Source organism: Vanessa cardui, chromosome 15 (genome assembly GCF_905220365.1).
Source record: "Vanessa cardui chromosome 15, ilVanCard2.1, whole genome shotgun sequence".
Classification (NCBI taxonomy): Eukaryota; Metazoa; Arthropoda; class Insecta; order Lepidoptera; family Nymphalidae; genus Vanessa; species Vanessa cardui.
Genome location: NC_061137.1, coordinates 3,659,418 through 3,683,342, shown reverse-complemented (window position 1 = coordinate 3,683,342; position 23,925 = coordinate 3,659,418). Strand labels below are relative to the sequence as shown.

General features: G+C 29.6%; 3 protein-coding genes across 3 annotated transcripts in view; 2 read left to right on the top strand and 1 right to left on the bottom strand.

Annotated features, from left to right (window-relative positions):
• The window catches only part of LOC124535548 (connectin-like), a 77,530-nt gene extending 76,991 nt beyond the window's left edge, over positions 1 to 539 (bottom strand). The window contains exon 1 of the mRNA XM_047111774.1: positions 266 to 539. The gene's annotated coding sequence lies outside the window, so the exon portion shown is untranslated. The remainder of the gene's footprint in view (positions 1 to 265) is intronic.
• Positions 540 to 1,602: 1,063 nt separating this feature from the next.
• Positions 1,603 to 8,694, top strand: LOC124535585 (mitochondrial genome maintenance exonuclease 1-like). Its single transcript, XM_047111845.1, has 5 exons — positions 1,603 to 1,962; positions 2,298 to 2,765; positions 5,655 to 5,868; positions 6,286 to 6,631; positions 6,993 to 8,694. The coding sequence occupies exons 1-4, from the start codon at positions 1,770 to 1,772 to the stop codon at positions 6,620 to 6,622; spliced, it is 1,212 nt and encodes a 403-aa protein (XP_046967801.1). The 5' UTR covers positions 1,603 to 1,769; the 3' UTR covers positions 6,623 to 6,631; positions 6,993 to 8,694.
• Positions 8,695 to 12,812: 4,118 nt separating this feature from the next.
• On the top strand, positions 12,813 to 23,030 carry LOC124535737 (4-coumarate--CoA ligase 3-like). Its single transcript, XM_047112050.1, has 8 exons — positions 12,813 to 13,553; positions 13,911 to 14,121; positions 14,228 to 14,581; positions 15,320 to 15,505; positions 16,196 to 16,314; positions 19,101 to 19,265; positions 20,999 to 21,169; positions 22,580 to 23,030. The coding sequence occupies exons 1-8, from the start codon at positions 13,359 to 13,361 to the stop codon at positions 22,868 to 22,870; spliced, it is 1,692 nt and encodes a 563-aa protein (XP_046968006.1). The 5' UTR covers positions 12,813 to 13,358; the 3' UTR covers positions 22,871 to 23,030.
• The last annotated feature ends 895 nt before the right edge of the window (positions 23,031 to 23,925 follow it).

Genomic DNA, 23,925 nt, shown 5'->3' with positions numbered 1-23,925 from the left:
TGTAGTATAAAATTACAAGATGCACTTTAAAGTATATTTATAATGTATACCTACTGATATTTTTATATAAAATTGGTATCGTTTCTAAAATAACGAACGAATTGAAAGGGAAAAACTTCGTAAATAATTTATAAAAACTATCGCGAAAGTAATCAAATGACTTTTTAAATTTATAAATTGCTTTGTATAAAGAACAATGGCTTGGAGCAATATTTTATTTTATATGTAACATAATATTTATTTATTATATAAAACAGCTGCTTACCTTTAAAATTGTTCACAAAAATTCGTCGTAATTTTTCACTTCACTCGTCACAGTCTGTGTTACATTATTTTTAGCGCTTTGTTGATTTAATTATTTCGTATGCAGTTAATAAATATATTTTTGACGAAAGAGTTTCTCGATACTTTTACGAACACTCGCTCATGCTCAATGAATAAACTTTGTCATTCAGACCACCACACAGCTGACAGCCGGCTTTTTCAAATGTCCATAGTTCTTTACCGGCTTCGCGCCTGCGTCTTTACAGCGAGCTCTATTCTATCTATATTTCCCGCCAAATTGTTAATTGTCACAGATAACAGTAACTACTAGAAGACAATAATTTTGTATCGTATATTTAACGAGTTATATATTTTATATTAAGAAAAACATAAATTGTAAAAATAAAATATGAATATTAAATAACTAACATTTTATTAATAAACCAATTTGTTTTCAAATTACAAGACCGAATGGGTTTTTACTCCATCTAGCGATACAATGAGACAACATTTAGGTTCTACTGCTTCTTTGACTATTTTTTGTAAATTTACTAATAGATGGCAGAATATACTACCATAATAATATTAAAAAAAAACACACATATAAACAACGGAATAATACAACAATGAAAAAACTTAAAATTGTATAATTATCAATGATAAGATCATCGTAATCAATAATCCAACAGTAATTTTTTAACGAAATTAACTTTCTATAGTAAATAGCCCACTAAATTCATGCATTTTTCACATTAAAACCTAAGAAAAAGTTGTGTTTTAAAACACAATTTAATGTTGCTCTATCCTACAAATAGTTTATTAACACAATATTAGTTTTCAGATATTTTGAAAATGTTCTAAAACATTTAGAACAATAAACATTTTAATAAATTTCCATATAAATAAATACAAATATTTTTATTCTGTATTTTACATCAAAACCTAAAACTAAATGGATGGTTTAATTTTTTTTATGATAAAAAATAAATAGCAAAGTGCAAAACTATGGTATTAAAAGCGTTTTGTTTTTGCAAAAATTTAAATCAAGTTGATTAAAATTGTTTCTTGCACGTTACAAATATATCAAATAGGTATTCGTTTTGATATCCTAATCACTAATTCTAATAACTAGTTATTACAAAAAGTCTAATTATTGTTATTTTCACTTAGCTAATACCTTCCATTTTCCACTATTATAAGTAAAAATTGCCTTAAGTGGAGTACTCGATTTTATTGACCATCATTCTTGTGTTTAAAATTTTTTTTAAATCCTTGACGAAGTTTTAAATTTGAATCTTTATTGAATAAGGCTTATCCCAAAAATATAAAAAAAAGTAATGATAACAGTCATAACAGTTGACTATATTTTATCGGTTTTAGCTTAATCATTTAATTTGAAAATAAAAATAATAACTTGCATTTGACAAGAAGGATTTATTTTCATTATATTTTATAGTGAAGTATATCTTTATAATACTCAATAAAGGTTACTTTGTCGCTTCGTTATGCTTCGGCCAATTATTATTAAAAGTCTAAGAACATTTTTAGAAAAACAAAGTGTCAGATATAAAGTAGTTAAACCCGCTTCATTCTTGAAACCGGCGGATAAATTAAAGCAATTTAATAAAGAAAATAAGGAACTCTTCGGACCCCTGTTGGAAACGAACAAGCAAAAAAAAAGTAGATTGAAAAAGGAAGGTTAGTTTAAACTTTAAGCAATGCGATTATTTTGATATTTGGCATTTCGTTGTACATCGTAACCTTGTGAAATTAATATTTCAACTTTCTATATTGCCTTTTAGTTGTCATTGTAGTTCTGGTTACCCTTCATGATAAATCTTTCATTATTCATTTGTAGTTCAAACGTAGTGACTTATTACGTTCTAACTAATGTTTCAAAAGTAAAGTAAATATATGATGTGCGTCTTAAATACCCGAAGCGTATGAACAAATCTCGTATTTAATCATATGACTCTTAGCGCCGTGTCATATACTCGTGTACATTTTTGCAGTTATAAAATTATCTGTTTTAGCTAAAAATAGACCACATCAAAACAACGAAGTGACCGCATCGAATGAAAGTACGCAAAAGTTTATCGACGTTACGAGACAAGATGCTGTAGTAAATCAGAGCCTTTGTGCTATTAGAAGTTACAACAGTGTAATTAGGAGTGTAAAAAGTTTTAAAAACAATATGTGGCAAAACACGAGGACTTGTTTTAATTTAGTGGGAGTATTATTAAATGGGACACCTGTCAGAGGTATAAAGACATTTGTAGTGAACAATGCAACGGGCAGTTCAGCTGCCCAACCTGGGTATGTCAGCGAGGACAAAATCCTCCAAATCAAACAACACCAGAATGATTACGCCCAGCAATACCCATCTGTTACTTTAATATTAAACAAAACAATGACTGAGGAGTCAAGAAAATCATTAGAAAAATGGAAAAAAGAAAGAATAGAAGAAATGGGGTTGGAAGAATTCAATAGATTTTATCAAGGTATGAAAAAATTCTTTATTTTATTATCTTCTGAAAATGAAACATATTGTAACATGAAATCCCAAATTTTCATAATTTAATTCCAAAAAAATGAACTAATTTTTTAATATCCTTTTTGTATTAACTTTTTGAGTAAATTACAATTTCAATATTTGCTTAATATGTGTATATCTACATACTATATATACTATATAGTATGTAGATATATACTATTTGATTTTATACCATATGTTACATACACTCATATATTTGTTTCTAGTAATTAGTCAAAAATCTATTGAAGATAACTGTTTAAAAATACTTAATAGGTCATTAGGCCAGTCAGCTATGAGTTTAAAAGTTATATTAATATATAGACAGGACATTGCACTGTATTTTACTTGGCAGGGAGACCCAGTCACTCAGTCTTACTATATATTAAAGGTATAGATATAGAATAAGTATTAGGTGATCAGCGTTGAACAATGTTTGAAATTATATTAATATACAGATTTTGATTTGTATATGTATAAAGGCAATATTAAAACTGTTAAATGTACCATTATTTTAGTAAAATTTAATGTTTTACATAATCTACAGCGGATATGGGCCCTTATTGTATTTCCATTGTTATTTATTTTTTCCATTGTTCTTTCTTTATTGAGAATAAAGATTACACTTTTGATTGATACAATGTGATACAGATGTTGATAACATACACAATAAGCTCAGTCATAAATGTTTTTAATTTTTGCTTTGTATAAATACACCTATAATTATTTACTATAAATACTGTTAGTACATGAAAGTGAAAAATCCCAATATTTTTTTTTATTTTAACGAAGATAACTTGTCACAATATATTATGAATCAATATATTTCTTTTATGAACAAATTTACACTCAAAAATAGCTTTAAACTCTAAATAATAAACTTACAATAATAATTTTGTTTTATAAATAAAAAAAAGTAAAACCTACTCCATTATTATAACAGCAATTGCACTTGATCTGATGGCATTTATTGTCTGTCTCTGAAACTCATCACTAGATCTTTACAAACATAAAAATCATATTTGAATAAAAATATAATTTAGTATTCAAATCAATGTATGACATTGACTTCTCCATTTTTTGCAGTTTGTTAAACACAGTATAAATTAGATTTCATAAATTTATTTATAAATATAACTGTTTGATCCCCTGAACACTATGTAATAGGAAATTTCCTATTACATAGTGTTTATTATCCTTGTTAATAGTAGTTTTCAACTTAATGAATTTATTTATATTATAAATATAATTTGAGTGCATAATTATTATTGCTTTAGTCATACTGTTAGCATTTTTAGTATATGATGTAGCATTTTACATTAAATTGGTAACAACTTACATACTGAGCACTTGTACAAATATAATCCATTGAATGTTGAAATATGTAATAAAATATATGACAGTAGCATTAATGATGTCTTTAACAAGTACCCTTTAAAATCAAATACAAATAATATTTATGGGAGTATCAATCAAATATCAATTAACTCATTAACTATATTGAGGTTAAATATTTTAGGAAAATATAATGAGATTTATTTGTTAAGGTTGTTTCTTGTTTGATCATAGCATGACTTTATTTTTATTTTATTTATGTATATTTCTTCTTTGCATAAAAGATCTGTAATAACATTTCCATGGTTGTTTTTTGTTAATTTAGAATCAAAACAAAGGTCAAGGTTTAATTTTTTTTATTTATTCTACACTAATATTATAAATGCGAATGTAACTCGATCTGTCTGTTAAATTTTAATTTTCATGAGATTTCCTACAAAATAAGCTGGCATCCCAAGGATGGACATAGACTACTTTTTTATACTATATTAAACAAGTAATAAATTATTTTATGCAATTTCGTATGAAATTGAACATGATTATGTATCTATGATGACTAAGTTAAATGAAGTTACAAAGGATAGATGGATATGAAATATACAAATATATGGGGTATATTTTGGTAGTGCCAAAACAAATATTTAGAGTTTTAGTACAGATAACAATTAATCAAGTGTTTTATTTAAATAAGTTGATTTTATTGAAATTAAGTAATATATTGATTGGTTTAGGAAACTATCTTAACAAGTAGATATTTAATCAAATCATGATTGTGGTGTTTTTCATCAACTCATCAAGATGATGAAATGGAGTTGGTTATAAGTTAGTGGGTAAGAACTATTAGTCTTAAAAATCTTCATTAAAACAAAATAACATGCTGTAATTTCACATATGTAAAGCTGCAGGTTCAGCTACATTTTTATAAGTAGTTTTTCAAGGAGAGTTAAAACACAAACAGATTATTTATATAGAAGGTTATTTAAATAAATGATTGACTTATGAGCTTAAATTAGTCTAGTAGTTGTTTGTAAAAGTGACCTTAGCTTGTGACCATGAGTAATTTGAGTAATTAAACTTTGAATACAACCATGGTCAAATAATAATAATGTCATATGAATTGAATTCAGTTATAAATATATAGTAAACTAGGTATATCTTATTCCTAATACCTATGATGTCTATAAATTTAATCAATATGCATCAAGATAAAACAAAGTAGTTTAATGCTTCGTGGCAAGCCCTAAATAAATGCTGGGGAGACCTCACCTCTCTTTAGATATTTTATTATCATAACAATGCTCATTTTTTTTTTGTTCCCATTTGAAGCAAGAGTGAGTTAGTATAAGTATGGTTATAAGGGATGTAACATCTTAGCTTCCTAGGTTTTTGGTGTGTTGGGCGACTTAAGGAATGCCATAGTAACCACTTACCATCAGGTGGCCTATTTGGTCGTTCACCTATGTATATAACAAAACAAAATTAAAAACTCTGTATCTTTATATATAGTTTATTTATTTTACAGCTCAATTAGCATCCGGCACGAAATTTCATAATACCCTCAAAACATACTTCACCCAACCAAGGAACCAATTACGCATAGAAAAAGATGTGGAAGGTGTCTGGTTGTCCGTCGCGGAGGTATTGAAAAGTATATCTTCACCGAAGGCAATAGAATCTAATGTAATACACCCTGTTTTGAAATACCGAGGAGTATTTGATGCTATTGCTGATTATGAGTAAGTGTATTTTTTATAATTAATCTAGTATAAAAATATAGCATATAATTTGTATTATTGTAAATCTGCCTGTTTTACTACACAAGTCATAATAGTAATCATAAATTTGAAATATACGAGTAACATATTTTATTTAAATATATAAATTAGTGTTATAATTTGTGCAATTATTATACAGTCCAGTTTACAAGCATTACCCTGTGTTGTCAAGTCAGTATGTAATTGTTATTTGTATTAATTGAATGATATATGATAAGTATTAACCCTGCCTTACCTTATAAGGTAAGTTTGATTTATAAATCAAACTAAAATAATAAATATGTGATTGCTGGGTGATACCTACTTAGACAGGCTTACACAAAGATCTACCACTTAGTTGTTTTTAAATAACCATGAAATATTTCTTTATTATTGCAGGGAAAAGCCAACACTTATTGAATGGAAAAAATCTGACAAGCCACGAAAATCCATAACAATGACCTATGACAATCCTGTCCAGTTGGCAGCTTACTTTGGTGCAGTATGCAATGATCTGAATTACAAACACTTCAATGTACGAGACGCTTTACTAGTCATAGCTTACACTGATGGTTCCAAGGCGGATGTATTCCATTTATCAACGGACAAGCTTAGAGAACATTGGGCGCAATGGTTGATCAGACTGGAAGAGTATATGGAGAAATATAGCAATGATTCAGAGAAGATGTTAAAGGGTGGGAAACGGCTGTTCGAGGAGGAAATTGGGAAACTCTAATACTTTAAGGTACATGTAATTTATTACAGATTCATTTTAAAAACTGTGCATTGTCATATTAGTCTTTACTATGACACAAAACAAAATAATGTATGTGGTGAATGTAATTTAAAGTTTTTCTCAATTTATTTGAAATAATTTAGAAAAAATTGCAATATAGTAGTAATGCCGAGGGATAGACGAACATATCCTTCTATCTCCAAAGGCCAATCTATATACATCCTTTCATGTTCATGAATTTAGAACCACCCCTGATCTTATTTGTACAAACAACACGAAAAACAATTGCAAAAATACTGTTTCTGTTATCGCAATTTTCGATAAAAATAACCTTGACATTCGCCTTAATCAGTAAATTAACATTTTTCAGAGACAATTCATCAATCACTTGTTGGATCTTATCTACAAGATAATCGTTGAAACAAAAAACCTCGAATTTGGAGTCTCACTAGATTGAGGAGTATGTGGTTTGACATTACACACAAATGTTACATTTTTTTAAATAAAACAGCACATGCGATATGGCAATATGTGAAGAAAAAATTTGAAATAGATATTATTAACTAAAAAAACACAAGTTTTTTTAAATTTTTCACAAGCACTGCATAAGAAAGCGACCTAATATTTGTTTGTAATGTAACTCATATATTTTGTGATTAATTATTATAAAAGAAAATGGAAAAAAAATGTTCTATTGCTAATGAGATTTCTAGCGTGAATGCATTTATTAATTCCAGTTCTTATATTTTCCTTACATTTGTAGTTCTTATTCTGCTATTAAAGAAATATTATGTTAACATCTTACTGAGCCATATACTTAAGTTTTAAACTCAGATATATTCGGTTAAAATGACAACTGCTTAACCCATGGATGTTACTAAGGTGAAACTTTGCTTTTGAAACTTATTTAAATATTACTCAACTCAAATAAAAAGTATGTTTCACGTATTCAATGGAATATATGTGCTTAACAGTGCCATGTGCTTTATAAAATCAAATTCAATACACATTATTGAGTTTATTTTTTCACAGATATGTTACAGAAACTTGACATTAATATTTCTTTTACTACATAACATTGCTTTAACATTTACAAAAATAAGACAATTTCTCATTTTAATGGCGGCTTGAATTAAAGATCATGAACGAACTCGGGTAAAGACTGGAATTGTTATTGGGTATATTGTTATGTATTTGAATATAAGAATGTTGTTAGAAGAGCTTTGAGTACCGACAACCGAAACTTGAAGCTCAGAAAGAGTATAAATATACTCTTGTGTTGGAAATGTTAGTCAAACTGTAATTGTGAAGTGATAAGGCACCAAAACACATGTATAAAATTATATGATAAAAGTATAATATAATTTTATCTCTATTGCCTTTTTCTATAAGAGTATGGTGGTTGATAAATACCCTTGATAAAATTTAATTTTAACTTTAATTTGATTTTAAAAGTTATTTGTAACTAGATCATACAATTTTTTTGTATTTGTAACTCGTTTTCTAAATATATACATTTTTATTTCATCTGCAATACATACATGTGTGTTGGAACCTTATAAAAGTAATTGGTGAATATTTAAATGTCTGTATTTATTATCATTAAGTCTTTATTATGTAGCTACACTGAATTGTTCGATTTTGTAAATTATTGTTATTTAAAATAAATATTGTTTTGGCTAGATTTTTTTTTGGAGTTTGTTAAATTTGTTTTATCTAAACTAATGTAACACTAGAAATATTTTTTTTTACATGATCGTTTAAATTGTATTGAATGAAAAAATAATACAAAAAATATTTATTTTTTCTTTTCAATACAATAAAATCTCTCGAATGACTATCTTATCATTGTAATGGGAAAATAATTGTTTACGAGCACTATTATCGTGGTATTTTTGAAACCTTATCAAAGACAAGTATTACCACAACTGATTATGTTAATTTTATATAAACATTTTTCCTTGCAAAACGAAGGATGTTGTATAAAAAGCATCCTAGTTTTTATTATTTCTCGAATTCTTTTTATTTTATGTTATGTGTTCTTAGTATGCCAAATAAATCTTTAATAACTAGTCAGTTTTCTTATTATCGCTTCATTATAATACAATAGTTATTATTGTTTTCAGCTCTTTACATCAATGTTGGTAAGCAACATTTTCTATGTTTTTCAAGGCTTACTACCAGAAGTTATAATGTAGGTAGTTTGATAACAGCTGTCTTATAATTATAAATAATTATTTACTATCTGTTTCATAGTTATATAATGATTGCCTTAAATTTTAATTTTGTATAAACCTAATATCAATTGTTCTTTTCTATCAGTAAAACATTAATTGAAGCGATTTGTCTGTCTATTTTAAGTTGAAAAACTTTCTGTTCCCTTTGCCGACTCATTTTGTGATCTAATTTAAATAGGTTTTTATTGTTATAAAATGTCATTAAAGTATTTAAAAAAGTATTTTTTTTTTTTCATTTTTATTCGTATATTTTACTATAAAGTAATTACAACACTCCTAAATTACTATGGAGTGAGATGACTAACAATGTGTAAAGAAAGCAAAAAATGTAAATGAAAACATATTTGTTTATTTTCTTGACGATTATAATTGGATGTCAAGAAACAGCTCCCGAGGTTCCATAACAACAACAACAACAACCTATAAATTTCATACTGCTTGGGTTAGGTCTCTTCTCCCTTAGAAGTTTTAGAAAATATTCCACCAATCTGCTTCAATACGGGTTGGGGAATACAAATGTGGCAGAATTTCTATGAAATTAGACACATACTGGTTTCTTCACGATGTTTTTATGTTTGTGCGCACATCAGTCTGCTTTATTTTAATATCAAGCATTGTGTGGCCACATGGAGGTACTGTTGGTGTCGGCGCATTACAATTATCACAAAATTGTTGGCAGTTTTTTCGCTAGAAGATCGGTTTCATCCTGCAGATTATGAGCTCGTTGTCATCCATCCGGATAGCAGCGGCAGTGAAGGTTTGCAAAATAAATTGTGCGGACTTGATCAGACAATACAAGCAACAGGAGTTCGTAGGATGAAATTATATCAAAATTATTCTTTATTATTTATTTATTGAAAATTTATGAAAAAAAATAAAGGTAAATGATATTCATCAAAATATGTATTTAAAAAGTCCATTAAGACCACTGGACACGGCAGGATATTATGACAATTTATTAAAATTGCAAATCGAGAAAGACACAAGCAATATATGTGGGTAGGTACTTAGTAGTAGAGTTTTGAGTAAGCCCTTCTGGATAGATATTATAGATTCCACCCATTCAGTATCCCAGCAGTAGTACTAAGTAGAATTGTAACATTCTAGTTTGAAGGATGAGACAGTCAGTGTTACTACAGGCTCAAGGTACTTAACGAAATGCTCGGCAGCGAGACGTGATGGTCGGAGATGCGCTCCTTCTGCGAAAGCGTGATGTCGCAGAAGGAAGCCGCGGAGCGGGAGCGGGAAGAGGACACCGCTGCAGACCCGCTCCGCCGTAGACGGGGAGGAGAAAAAGGCGCTACGCGCACCTTCTCCCCCCGCCCCAATAGGCGCCGCAGGGACCAGGGGGGGTCAGTATCCTGGGAACCCCCCTAGGTATTGGAGGCCCGCATAGGCGGGCCGACCGTCAGGGCGTCACGGTAGCATGCGTAAGCGATCCCGTGGCGCCCGGCGAAAGACGGCGAGGGTACCGCTGGTTTTTTAGTGGACCTGGGCGCACTAGGCGTTCAGGAAACGGGGGAGTCCCACACACCCCCCACTTTCCATCAAGTGGGGGCAGCGCGTATATAGTTTTTCCAGCGATAAAAAAAAAACAAAAAAGGCTCAAGGTACTTAACATGTTTGTTCCTAAGGTTGGTGGTAAGGTAATATGCCTTGCGGTGTATATAGGGAGTAGTGGTAAATTATGATCAGGGATCCCAAAACTTGCTAACAATATTTTAGAAATAGGAGGCTCTGTTACATAGACATATTAAAACACATGCTATAATTATGTACCTTTGATTTTAATACCGGCAGGAAAACCTGAGACATACATAAAGTGAGTCATACTAGTAAACACATCGTAACGTCTCAGAATCGTGCTTAAAAATGGACATATTAGTAAAATATCATCCCCTACGCATGGAACACCACCATCATAACCGAATATGCGAGTAAAAGTATTGAAAAGCACCACCGTATTTTTCATGTAATAATAAAAATCTTTAAACTTCCTGTTTATTTCGTAACTAATGCAGATGAAAAGCTCCATCACGGCTTAAACTTATCTAAATTTGGCAATAAATAGATTAGGTAATTTTTGTTATGACTTGATTGTTTATAAAAATCATTTTTTATTGTTCTATACATTTTCAATGTAAACATTAAAACAGCTGACAATGACAATCGGTAGTAAAATATTGAAGTGCCAAAATTGCCTGATACTGTTTTTTTTTCAACCGACTTCCAAAAGGAGGAGGTTATCAATTCGTCTGTATTTTTTTTTTTTTTTTTTTTTTTTTTTTTTTTTATGTTTGTTACCTCATAACTTTTCACTGGGTGGACCGATTTTGATAATTTTTTTTTGTTTGAAAGGTAGTGCTTCCCGTGGGGTCCCATTTTTTTTATTTTTTTTTCCGATGATGGTATCCATGTGAAAACGACATAAGTCTCAAATTTGCATTATGTATATACGCGACAAATAGGTGAATAACTTAAAATCACGTTAACCAATTTTGATAATTCTTTTTTTATTATAAAATATATACTTCAAGTGTAATTTGGTGAAAGTTTGGTAAGGTTCTAAGCACAGGATCCATGAAAAAGTAACGGAACGGAAGGGAACGGAACAATTCTGAGGAGCACGTTAGCGATACTCGGTCGAATCTTTTATTTATAGGTTATTTGGGTATTTGAGTCACCTTCCGTAATGTGGTTATGTTTATGTAATTATCATAGTCGAATATTTTAATCAACTAGCTACCCACCCCGGCTTCGCACGGGTGCAATACTGATACTAAATATACTACAGAATTTGTTTATATACGACATCACATCGCAAACTTCTAAAATTATCAGTGTTTCTTTACTATATTGTTCATGTATTATATACACAAACCTTCCCCTTGAATCACACTATCTTTTAAAAAAAACCGCATCAAAATCCGTTGCGTAGATTTAAATATATAGGGACAGAGAAAGCGACTTTGCTTTATACTATGTAGTGATGGAACTCCTATACGGCTCGCAGTTAGGGTGCGATATGGGGCAGAATTTCTTACTATCTTTAATCAAATTTTGTGTATGTGATGTGATGTCATATGATGTACGAAATATAGTTGGTCTTTTTCAAAGTTTTTTTGTTCAGTTCGATTACAGCTCTTTCGAGGGATCCTTGTAGTTTACGCCGCGTGACGTATTAAATCCGCATTTTCGAAAGTCTATTTTTGCTTTATTCGCAAGTTTTCTTTGAAATTGTCCTCGAAGTAGTTTCTGACTCATATAAACGGAACGCTTAATCTATCCATATTAAAAAAAATTAGTTAGTCAACACCAGCTTCACTTAAAATCAAAAAATAAATAAAATTTTAACAAAAAGAAAAACCGACTTCAAACAAAACACTATTTTAAAACAAATGAATATGCACGAAAAAGTAATAAAAATAATTGCGTATTCAACCTATTTTTTAGAGTCTTCCTAAGTTAAATGAAATGAAAAATATTAGACTACTTAAAAGTCGATTAACGATTATATCATGTAGTTATAATTATTGTTATATTTGGAGTCGGTGTCAGCCAATAAAACCCTACAGTATATCTATCAAAAAACAATACGAGAATACTTTAACAAATATGTTTTTTACAAATTAGCTTTTACACAATAATATACTGGATCAATCAAGGGGCTCGTATCGCTTCTTTTTTTTGATTGTTGGGGCAAGGGCACCGTGCCTGACACCGGCTCCAAATATACCAATAACTATAACTACATGATATAATCGTTAATCGACTTTTAAGTAGTCTAATATTTTTCATTTCATTTAACTTAGGAAGACTCTAAAAAATAGGTTGAATACGCAATTATTTTTATTACTTTTTCGTGCATATTCATTTGTTTTAAAATAGTGTTTTGTTTGAAGTCGGTTTTTCTTTTTGTTAAAATTTTATTTATACTGTAAATATACTCTTCAACTTTTTTTTTAATTAAATAGTCATTGTTCCTTGACAATTCCTTACTAGTTCTAACTTCCAAATGATTGTGTTAAGCGTACCAAATAAACCGGTTTTCACTTTTAACCCACGACGTTGTTGTTTTACACTTGATTAATTATTATGTGTCAGTTCAAAGTCTATTTTACAAACAACAAGTTGATGAAGCAATGTTTTATAGAGCTGCCTTAACTAACTAAATAGTCATTGCTGTTATGTTATTGTACAAAGAGTGCAGTGAGTGAATTAATTGTGGAAAAATAACAAGATAAAAACAAAACAATTGCTATAAGTGCAAACAAAAATGTTCGTTAGTGTTTCTTATCAATGTTGATAACGTGCTATATTTTATTATAATTTTTTATTCCGTAAGGATAGAGGTAACATATGTTACTTATTTATTATGCTCATTATTTTAAATTTGCATATTTAAGTGAACAGGTTTTATAGTGTTCAATTACAAATTTAAATGTTTTGAAGTGTGAATATTTATTGCTAACGTATTGATTACCTACAATTGAAGTATAATGGCCCATATTTTTCGACGCTCAGCTTACCAAATTATTTACAAAAATAAATTATTCTTAACTCCATCATCTCGTCAAAAATCAACTGATGCTAACATACTTAAGTCTGTATATAAAGAATTCGAATTAACATGTCAAACAGTCAGAGATTTTGCATGGCAGAACTTGGACAGATGGCCAGACAAAACTTTTACAGTAAGTACTTTTATTATATTCCAGTTTTTATTTATAATTATCAATTAATAAACTGCCAGTAGTGCCTGGAGCATGACTTATTTTCTTACCCACTCACCTTTAATTCTATTGTCAGACAAATGAGCATTTACTGTTAGTAAATTGGATTAATAAGCTTAAAAAAAAATTATGGAATATGGCACTTTACTTTTTAATACAAATTATGTTTAAAAAAAAAACAAAATATATTTACGATTGGAACTACATGCCTGTACTCAATGTTAATTGATAACATTGATATATTATTAAAAATATTATTGTTATTGCATTTTTGCTTTGATGTATTATGTGTTGCTTAAGTAATTTTTTTCTACGTAGGTATGTGCTGTGACTGGTCACGGTTACACTTATGCTCAAGCATACAAGATGTCTATTTGTTTCGGTGCATCACTTCGAAGTAAACTAAAATTACAGAATGATGATAAAGTAGCTGTAATTCTGCCGAATGTCCCTGAATATCCTTGCATTGTGTTAGGTATTCTTGAGGCTGGAGGTATAGCCAGTATTATGAATCCTGCTTATACACCACGTAAGTATTTGATTTGATTTTTAATAATTACACTTATTAGTGTACATGTATTATAATTATAAATGTTTTATTTAAAACAGTTGGTTAATTATTTGATTAATTTCAGATGAATTAAAACATCAATTAAAACTAATTGAATGCAAAGCAATAGTCTCCTCCAAGGTGTCTTATCCCAACATAGTACTAGCTCTGAAAGAGATGAAATTGGATATACCCATCATATTAATAGATAATGATGTACCCGAGAATACCATTAAGTTTGCAGAATTTGCTGAAGATATGAATGTAGATACTGATTGTTTGAAAAAAGTAAAAAGAACTGCTAAGGATATAGCAATTTTACCATTTTCAAGTGGCACAACTGGTTTCCCTAAAGCAGTGGAACTATCACACGAAAGCATAAACACAATGAATGAAATGATATTAGATCCAGAAGTAATTGGTGTAGAAGAAGCTACTGGTTTGTATTTATGATAATATTAACACACACAATTAACTTCTCTTTCACTAGAATAAATTTTTAAATTATAGGTACAATTAAATGTTCAGTGAAGTGTAAGATTTAACATAAGCATTAAAATGATAATTACTTCTGACAATTAGGCTAATTGCTTCAAGTTTTAAAATATTTTATCATTATTTAATAGTTTAGTATGACAAAAAATTTACCATAAAAAAATTGTATAATATTTAGGTAGGTACATTTATTATGTTTATAGAATTTAAATTTGTACCTACTATTTTTAACAGTACTTTATATTATTAATTGATAAATACATTTTGATGTGAAGTCAAAAGTTTTTGAAATATGTGAAGTATGCATTTATAATTAAAAAAAGTAATTGCCTGTAAATTTCGCTCTTCTGGGCTAAGGCCTCCTCTTCCAATAAGGAGAGGGTTTGGAACATATTCCACCACCCTGTTCCAATCCAGATTAGTGGAATACACATGTGGCAGAATTTCTATGAAATTAGACACATGCAGGTTTCCTCACAATTTTTTCCTTTACCGCCGAGCACGAGATTAATTATAAACATAAATTAAGCACATATATATAGAGGTGCCTGGGTTTGAACCCGAAATCATCGGTTAAGATGTACGCGTTCTAACCACTGGGCCATCTCAGCTAATTTAGAATTAAGAATTGCATAAAAATTTATTGACGTCACAATTTTTAAACTTTTTTTCTTTTTGACAGGTTCCTTCCAGTCAGTAACACCAGCAGTGTTGCCATTTTTCCACATCTTCGGTTTCAACGCACTGATGTTGAATCTAATGTCAAGAGGTATTAAGTTGGTGACAATGCCAACATTCAAGGCTGATCTTTTCCTCGAAACTATTGTTCGACACAAAGCGAATCACCTGTATGTCGTTCCGCCAATGAGTAAGTCAACAAATAAATCCGAAGTTATTTAAAAGGCTTTACTTGTCAGTCATGTGTTACTAGTGCATTATAAATTTAAGTCGTCAGTATTATTATCTATTGTTTACTAGTTCCGCCTGCAGATTCGCTCTTCTGTGGGGACAGCAAAGGGACATACTGTTGTATGCCCTCTTATATAGCAAAGTCGGATATCACGTTTTGACATTTTATTTCACAAAAATCTATGAGACTATGTTCCTACTGAATAGATTTACTACCTTCCTTACGATACCTTATACTTGTTTCAGTAAATAATCGTCCAGCAAGTATTTATCGATTACATATTTAAATATATCTTTAGGTCAATATTTATGCAAAGAAGGTGTATAAAATAATAATAATAATAACTATAAATTTATATACATCATAATTAATATTTAAAAACTTCTATAATATTTTAGTTAATTACGTTAATTATATTTCGTCACAAACATTCCTTTCTGGTTTTCTAACTAAATATTCTTTTATACATTTTTACTTATAATATAATATATATATTTATTTGTATTGTTTACGAGGCGAATAGTTGATGAATGAATGAATTTCTTCGCTTATTTTCTTGCCAATTGCAAACTTGTTGTTCTTCATACAAAATAACACATGCAAATAGTCAAACCAATTTTTTTTTAACACATCCATTCTCACTTACAGTGGTGTTTTTGGGCAAACATCCAGCGGTGACTCCGAAATACCTTGAAACAATACAGGGAATTATTTGCGGAGCCGCCCCCATCTCTAGTCACGACGCGACTGCAGTTCTCAATAAAAATGTAAGTCTGGTTTATACATAAATACATATATGTGACGACCTCCGTGGTCGAGTAGTGTGTATGTACACTGTTTTTCATAGGTACGCCACTCGATGTAGAAGTTCTTATATGTTTTCTTGAGTCTGAATTTGTGGTACCGTTATTACTTCTGATTATCTATAATAAAAATTCTTTAGCTACTTACATTGGGATCAGAGTAATCTATGTGATCCAAAATTTATTTATTTATTATGTGTAATTCCGTTTGTAACGTGTCGTAATGTACATTACTATCAAATCGTTAATTAAGTGTTCAAGTTATCTATGTAAATTATAGAACAGAATTTAACCATTCATTATTCGTAACTCAACGTGTGTCGTATGTGGAATAAATGGAGTTCAGGCTCGATGTTAGATACTACACGCTCGTCATTTGTTTTAAGGCTAAACAATTGAATATCAATAATTCGAATTACTTTTCTTCCGTGCTGGTTTTATATCAAATGCTGAGCGAGTGTAATTACAACGAGGTGTATAACATCACTTGTTGATGAAATGTGTCAAGACTCAAAATCAGAGAAAGTTACTCTTAACTTATTTAAAAGCATGTTTATTCGATGTTGAATTAGTTTAGTCTTCTAACAGACCCTTCGGAATTTGCTAGGATGCTCCTGGAATTCTATTATAGCTTTAAATAATGTTTAAATAATAGGAAGAAGGGACAGTACCGTTTTAATAAAAAAATGTCGTACACATCATGTATATAATTTTTTTTATAATTAGTTGTTCAAAATAACATGTAATTTAAATTATAAATTAATATACATCATAATTAATATATTAACAATTATTTTTAGCAATATCCCAATAAGGAAGAATTTCGAATTTCGAACGCCAGTCGTCGGATATTATTATCATTTAAAGCAAATTGAACTAAAGTCAAAATTAGTTATTATTCTTTGTTTTAGTCATTTTGATATACTACCTTTCTCAGATAACGGATTTTTTTATTACATCGAGGATATAATTTAATATAATTTAATTGAGTGACTAACTTTTGATTGTTGAAGTAATATTTAATTATCATAAAGTACTCGCTATTGCCATTTTTTTAAATACGTCTTTTAATATTATTTCACTGTTCCACAGTAATATGTTTTAAATATTTTTTTTTAATAGGACATATTAACGCCAACTTAGTTTGAGTTTTATTTTCTATAGTAAATGTTTATAGCTTAAGAGTACGTATTTATCGATTACTATAGACATTGGCGCCGTAAGAATTTTCAAAAAAATACTATACGTTAAAAAGCTATCATTACGATACGCTACTCTAACGAAGGTTTATTATTTTGTTATAATAAGGTTTTTCTACTAGATTATTTTATTATGAAGTATTAATAAAACTATGTGAATAAATAAAATAAAGTCCGCTTTGTTTGTCTTAGAAGTGACCATTTTAGGTCAATAACATTACCTATCCCTATCTTATCGTCATAATGCATAATAATACATTTCGATAATACGAAGTCGCACCTCGAGTTTTATCTTATCTTAATATGTATTTTATCAATATATTACAAAATTATTTATGGATAAAAAGCTAAAATAAGATGATTATATTTTGAGATAATATTTAAGTACAAGGGCAGAGTCCGTCTCACATAATTTATGATCTAATAATAATTACAAGTATAAAATATATTCCTTTGCAGTTTGTTACCCAACCTCTATTATTTGAGATTATCTGTTAAAGGAATGGGAATAAAGAATATGCATTTCTGGAACGATTGATTCATCAACTGTTCTAGAAATTTGGTATGACGTTCTGATTTATTTATTTCTCGGCAATTAATGACAATAGATAGTTGCACTACTACTAGTTGACTGTGCAGGAGTCCTATAGACTATTACAACCACAAAAGTACAAAACCCAAATAAAAAACAGCTAACATCGAATTGACGAAATATCATTGGTTGATAGCTTAGATAATCTATGATATTAATTATGACTTTTTGGAATTAAAATTGAAGTGGATGGAAATAGTTTAGTAGAATAGTAATGTATTTTAAATAAAAATATATTAGTCAAGAACTGTTAGTAATGCAAAATATTGCTGAGCTATACGTTAATTTAAGGTCTGTTAATCTGCATTTTTCCTTCGATAAGGATAGACCCTAGTGCTCAAGTGTATGTGAAAACTCAAGCTTTATTCTCCTATTTTTTTGCTCTGAAGAGACGATAACTGCTGAACTGACTAGAATAGGCCGAAGAAACAAACTAACCATGAAGAATTAAATAAAAAAAAAAAAACAAAAATTTAATTATTAATATATGAATTACATGGAGCTAACGAATCATTACACAAAATTCTACAGATCCACAGACATTTATTCCTTCCATGCAATTTGTCAGATATGTAATATGATAGAGATGATAATAAAAAACTAAATAAGATTATATACAAAAGATAAACATTTAATGAAATTAACTTAACAAAATTTTTGAACAGATTTTTAATTTTTTTTGCTGAGATTACTCTAAGTCGTCACGCTCACTTAGCCATCTTGTAAGTACAAGCGTTACTCATACTACTGTAAGCGATTATTTGACGCGGGAATAAATTTTGAATCTAGAAACAATTAGCTTTTTTTTCCTTTAAATTAAAAAAAAAAATATCATGACCTATATTAATTAATGATTTTATAGTCAGTGTCATTTGGAATGATGAAAAAATTTTTAAACGAGAAAACGAAACAATCAAATTTAAAAACAAGAAGTATTCAAATAAATATTTTTTTTTCAGAAAAATATCATCTTCAGACAAGGCTATGGACTAACAGAGACCTGTGGTGGAATATCCGTGGGTAACAGAACGGATTCTAATCATGCATCTGTGGGTCATGTATTCGGGGGCGCTGAAGTGAAGATAGCAGATCTGAACACCTTTGAGGCTCTGGGGCCGGGACAGGTAATTCATTTTAAATATCGTAATATTAGATGTAGCATCGGCAAAATTATACTTAATTCGAATATGATCGGTTTTACGAATTTTGTAGAAGCTACATCTAAGTTGTGTCGTACTATAACTGTCACAAATCAAATCAAAATAAACTTTATTCAAATAGGCTTTTATAAGCCCTTTTGAATCGTCATTTTACAATTAAGTGAAGCTACCACCTACAAATACGTGTTATAAAGTAATGATACTAAATAAGCCAAGTATAAATAATAACTTACATATTTTTCAAACCTAAAATAAAATGTTGCCAGTTCGTTCGATATGACAAATATTTTTTTGTTAAATTTAAATATAAAAAAATATGTCAAAATCAAAATAAACTTTATTCAAGGAGGCTTTTACAAGCACTTTTAAATCGACATTTTACAATCAAGTGAAGCTACCACCGGTTCGGAATAAGTAGATTCTATCGAGAAGAACCGGCAAAAAACTCAGTAGTTACTCTTTTTTATCATTTTTAAAATACTAAATCATGTTAGTTAAATACAGTTATATGTATTTGTATGTAATATATCATACTGACTTCCAGTAAACATCTATTAAATCTTGTTTCGAATAATATGCCTTTTCTAGCAATGTATTTTTTACAAACGATTTGAATTTACGAAAATTTTGTCGAAAAATGTGTTCTATAAAATCCTTATTACAATACTAGATATTCTAGTATATTGGATAAATATATAACTTTCAAAGACAAGGTATTATTTTAACAGTTTAGTTTACAACATTTAATTTTTTTACAAATAACAATTTTTTTTTATTTACTCATATGCAACTTAACTATACGTTCTTAATTTAAATTTTCTGATTAAACCCGATAAATATTAAAATCGAATTTCATTCATTTATGACAAAATGCAAGTCATTTCGATATGGTTGTTATAGAACAAAAATAATTCTTACACAATTTATTATACCTATAGTTTTGTGTTCAACAACGTATAGCACGTCCTTTTTCCCTCAATGTTTTCCTCCTTTAATTATAAAGTTACGATCCTTATAATATTTATGTTGCATTATTAAGTAGTATAATCATGTAATTTTTAATTTTTCACTATCAGTACTATCAATATTTTATTATGACGACCTCCGTGGTCGAGTGGTGTGTACACCGGTTTTCATGGGTACGCCACTCCGAGGTCCTGGTTTCGATTCCCGGCTTAGTCGATGTAGATTATCATTAGTTTTCTATGCTGTCTTAAGTCTGGGTGTTTGTGGTACCGTCGTTACTTCGTATTTTCCATAACATAAGCTCTTTAGCTACTTACATTGGGATCAGAGTAATGTATGTGATGTTGTCTCATATGTTTATAAAATAACTATCTTAGGCGGTTAATATTTAAGAAACAAAACTAACAGTTTTGTTTCTCAAATATTTATCAGTTCATCGATTACTGATTCGTATCTGATCATGGAAATAAATATGTTATTTCACTTGTGTTTGCACCTGAACCACCAGATTCTAACAAAATCAATAAAACCTTATTGGATTAGATGCCGTTACATTGCCTCATCCTTAAAACCGAAATACATCAAATATATGGTTTTTTTATTTGGTGGTAGAATAAGTAGTACCTACCCAGACGGGCTGACACAAAGCCCAAGAAACAAGTACGTTTACCACGCCTTGCGTTATTAATCAAGCTTCGATTCATTATAATAGTTATTTTTTCTCTTCACAGGAAGGTGAAATCTGTTATCGGGGCAAGAATGTCATGAACGGATATTATAAAAACGACGAAGCGACCAAAGAAGTGATGACGGAAGACGGCTGGTACAAAACTGGTGACATTGGGAAATATGATGAGAATAAATATTTGTACGTAACAGATCGGTTGAAGGAACTTATAAAGGTAAATAGTGGAATTCAAACTCAAACTCAAATAACTTTATTCAATATAGAAGCATTACACTTTCTTATTGATGGTCAATTGAAACACTACCACCGGTTCGGAAAAGAAAATACCCTGACCTGAGAAGAACCGGCGAAAGAAACACAGCGGGTGTTTTTTTGTTTGTCTCATATATTATATAAACAATTTAATATGAGATGAAATAGCCAGGAGGCGATCGTTTCATTCCCAAGGTGTGCTATCGATCATAAACTCATTAGGTAATTGTATAGTGACCTTTTGCACACAAGCATTCCTTAATAAATTTTTTTAATTCAGCAACAGAGGCATTTTGGACGCTTTCTGGGATCCTGTTGTGAAACCGTATACATTGCCCCACAAAGGAATTACTGACTCTATGTAGTCGAGTAACAGGAGTAACAAGTTTGTGTTTGTTCCTTGTACCAATGCTATGAGTATCACATTTTCTCATGAAATCATTAATATTTTTTCGTACATACATAACATTACAGAATATATATTGAGAAGCAACAGTCAATATCTTGATTTGTTTAAATTTATTCCTTAACGATTCTTTAGCTCCTAGGTTATAGATTGCGCGAATAGCCCTCTTCTGTAGCACAAATATAGTATGGATAGCGGCTGCGTTGCCCGTTTTTTTTCCATACAGGAAATATTTATTCGTATATAAGTTTTTCACAGTAACAGTACAGTAACATTAGTGTTACTGTATTCGTATATAAGTTTTTAATAACGTATTTATTTGAGAAACACAAAACTCAGTGATTACTCAGTGAATTTTTTTTTTTTTATATGAACATGTAAAAATTGGATCCTATGAAATGATTGAAATGTTCTTCATTTTGATTTTTATAATAATTATAAGCGAACTTTACAAGCATGCATTATTGAAACGTCAATATAATTTAAACTCTACCACCGTTTCGGAAAGCAGTCTTTAAAATGATGTTCAATCAATCCCTTAGGGTTCCTGACGATTTTTCCAAAAACGTATTAATTTAATGAATAATAAGATTTATCAACTAAATTTGATATACCATTATTCGTACATATATTTATAATATATATACAAATCAAATCAAATCAATTTTATTCAAGTAAACTACACAAATGAAGCGTTTTTGAATCGTCAATAAGCTTTTAAAATATATGTTGTTTATCCTTTAGTATAAATATTATACTTTCATATATTTATTTAAATACACTACAATTGTGGGGGTATATATATATATATATATATATATATATATATATATATATATATATATATATATATATATATATATATATATATATATATAATATATTTATAATTGTAATATATTTCGCGCAGAAATCGCCCAGACGATATCAACATCAGTTCTCATCATAAATTTAAATTGTCCATAGGTTAAAGGATTCCAAGTACCACCTGCAGAACTAGAAATGGTTCTCCGAACTCATCCCAAGATCCTCGACTGCGCAGTCATGGGTGTCCCTGACCCAATCTCAGGGGAGGTACCGAAGGCATTCGTTGTTACCCAAGCTGGGGAAAGTTTGAAGACTGAGGAGGTTTTAGAGTTCGTTAACAGCAAAGTTGTGTCTTTTAAGAATATCAAAGATGTACAATTTGTTGAAGCGATACCTAAAAATCCAGCGGGTAAGATATTGAGGAAGGATTTGAAAGCAAAGTATTGTTAGCGAGTTTTGACGTATTGCGATTAATTGTCAAAGTACACGCACACATACACAAGCGTCATCATTTTTTAAATATCTATAGTGCGACACAAATTAGATGTAGCATCGGAAAATGCAATGGAATGAAAATAAAACCGATTACTGCCGATTTACACAACCAATAGAAATAGCTCCCTATCGCGACATTCGACGCTATTCGTCGCTATAGATTCACGCGTCAGAGAAAGCGAGTGCATGTACATCGACGCATCAAATTGATGAATATATTAGTCTATACGATATTACAAGTTATTACGTTTGTGCAAAGATCATATTCGCATGAGAAATAAATATTAATAATTTGGGATAGCGTACTCGATTCGGATGTGATCGGTTTTACGAATTTTGCCGATGCGACATCTAAGTTGTGTCGTACTATACTTATGTAATAAAGCAAAAACACAACGACGTAAAGTTTAATACGTATTAGAGATTATCGATATGAAATACAATTTAATTTTTATAAATCATAATAAAATCAAAACTATAAAAAATATTTTTTGCATAATCGAAAATATTTATATGAAAATAATATTTGATATATTAATATTTTTTGATAAAATAAAGACAATTTTTAAGGCATATTTATCTCAATGATATTTTATGTTGATATTATTATTAATAAATTTGTCTCGTCTTGTCTTGAAAAATATTAGACGTAAAACTAATTTGAGACGTAATATTGGTGTTTAAATTTTACAATAAATAATATAATGAACTAATAGAATTGTAGAATAGAAATTCAGCTACATGTAGGTGTTACTAATAGTCAGTCCAGTTCACAACCTTTTGTGACTCTACCTTTATGAAGCAAAAATAAATCGTTTTTTAATCTGTTTCAATCGACATGTAATCCAATAAAACAAAATATCTAAAAAAGGATTTAATAAAATTCACATTATCAATTTTATCTTATGCATTGAGGTTATACAGCGATTAAAAGTAATTGCATCAATTCTGAAGTATATAAGAACGTGAGAAATGTAACAACTGGGTAACTCGTAATACTTTTTTGTCAA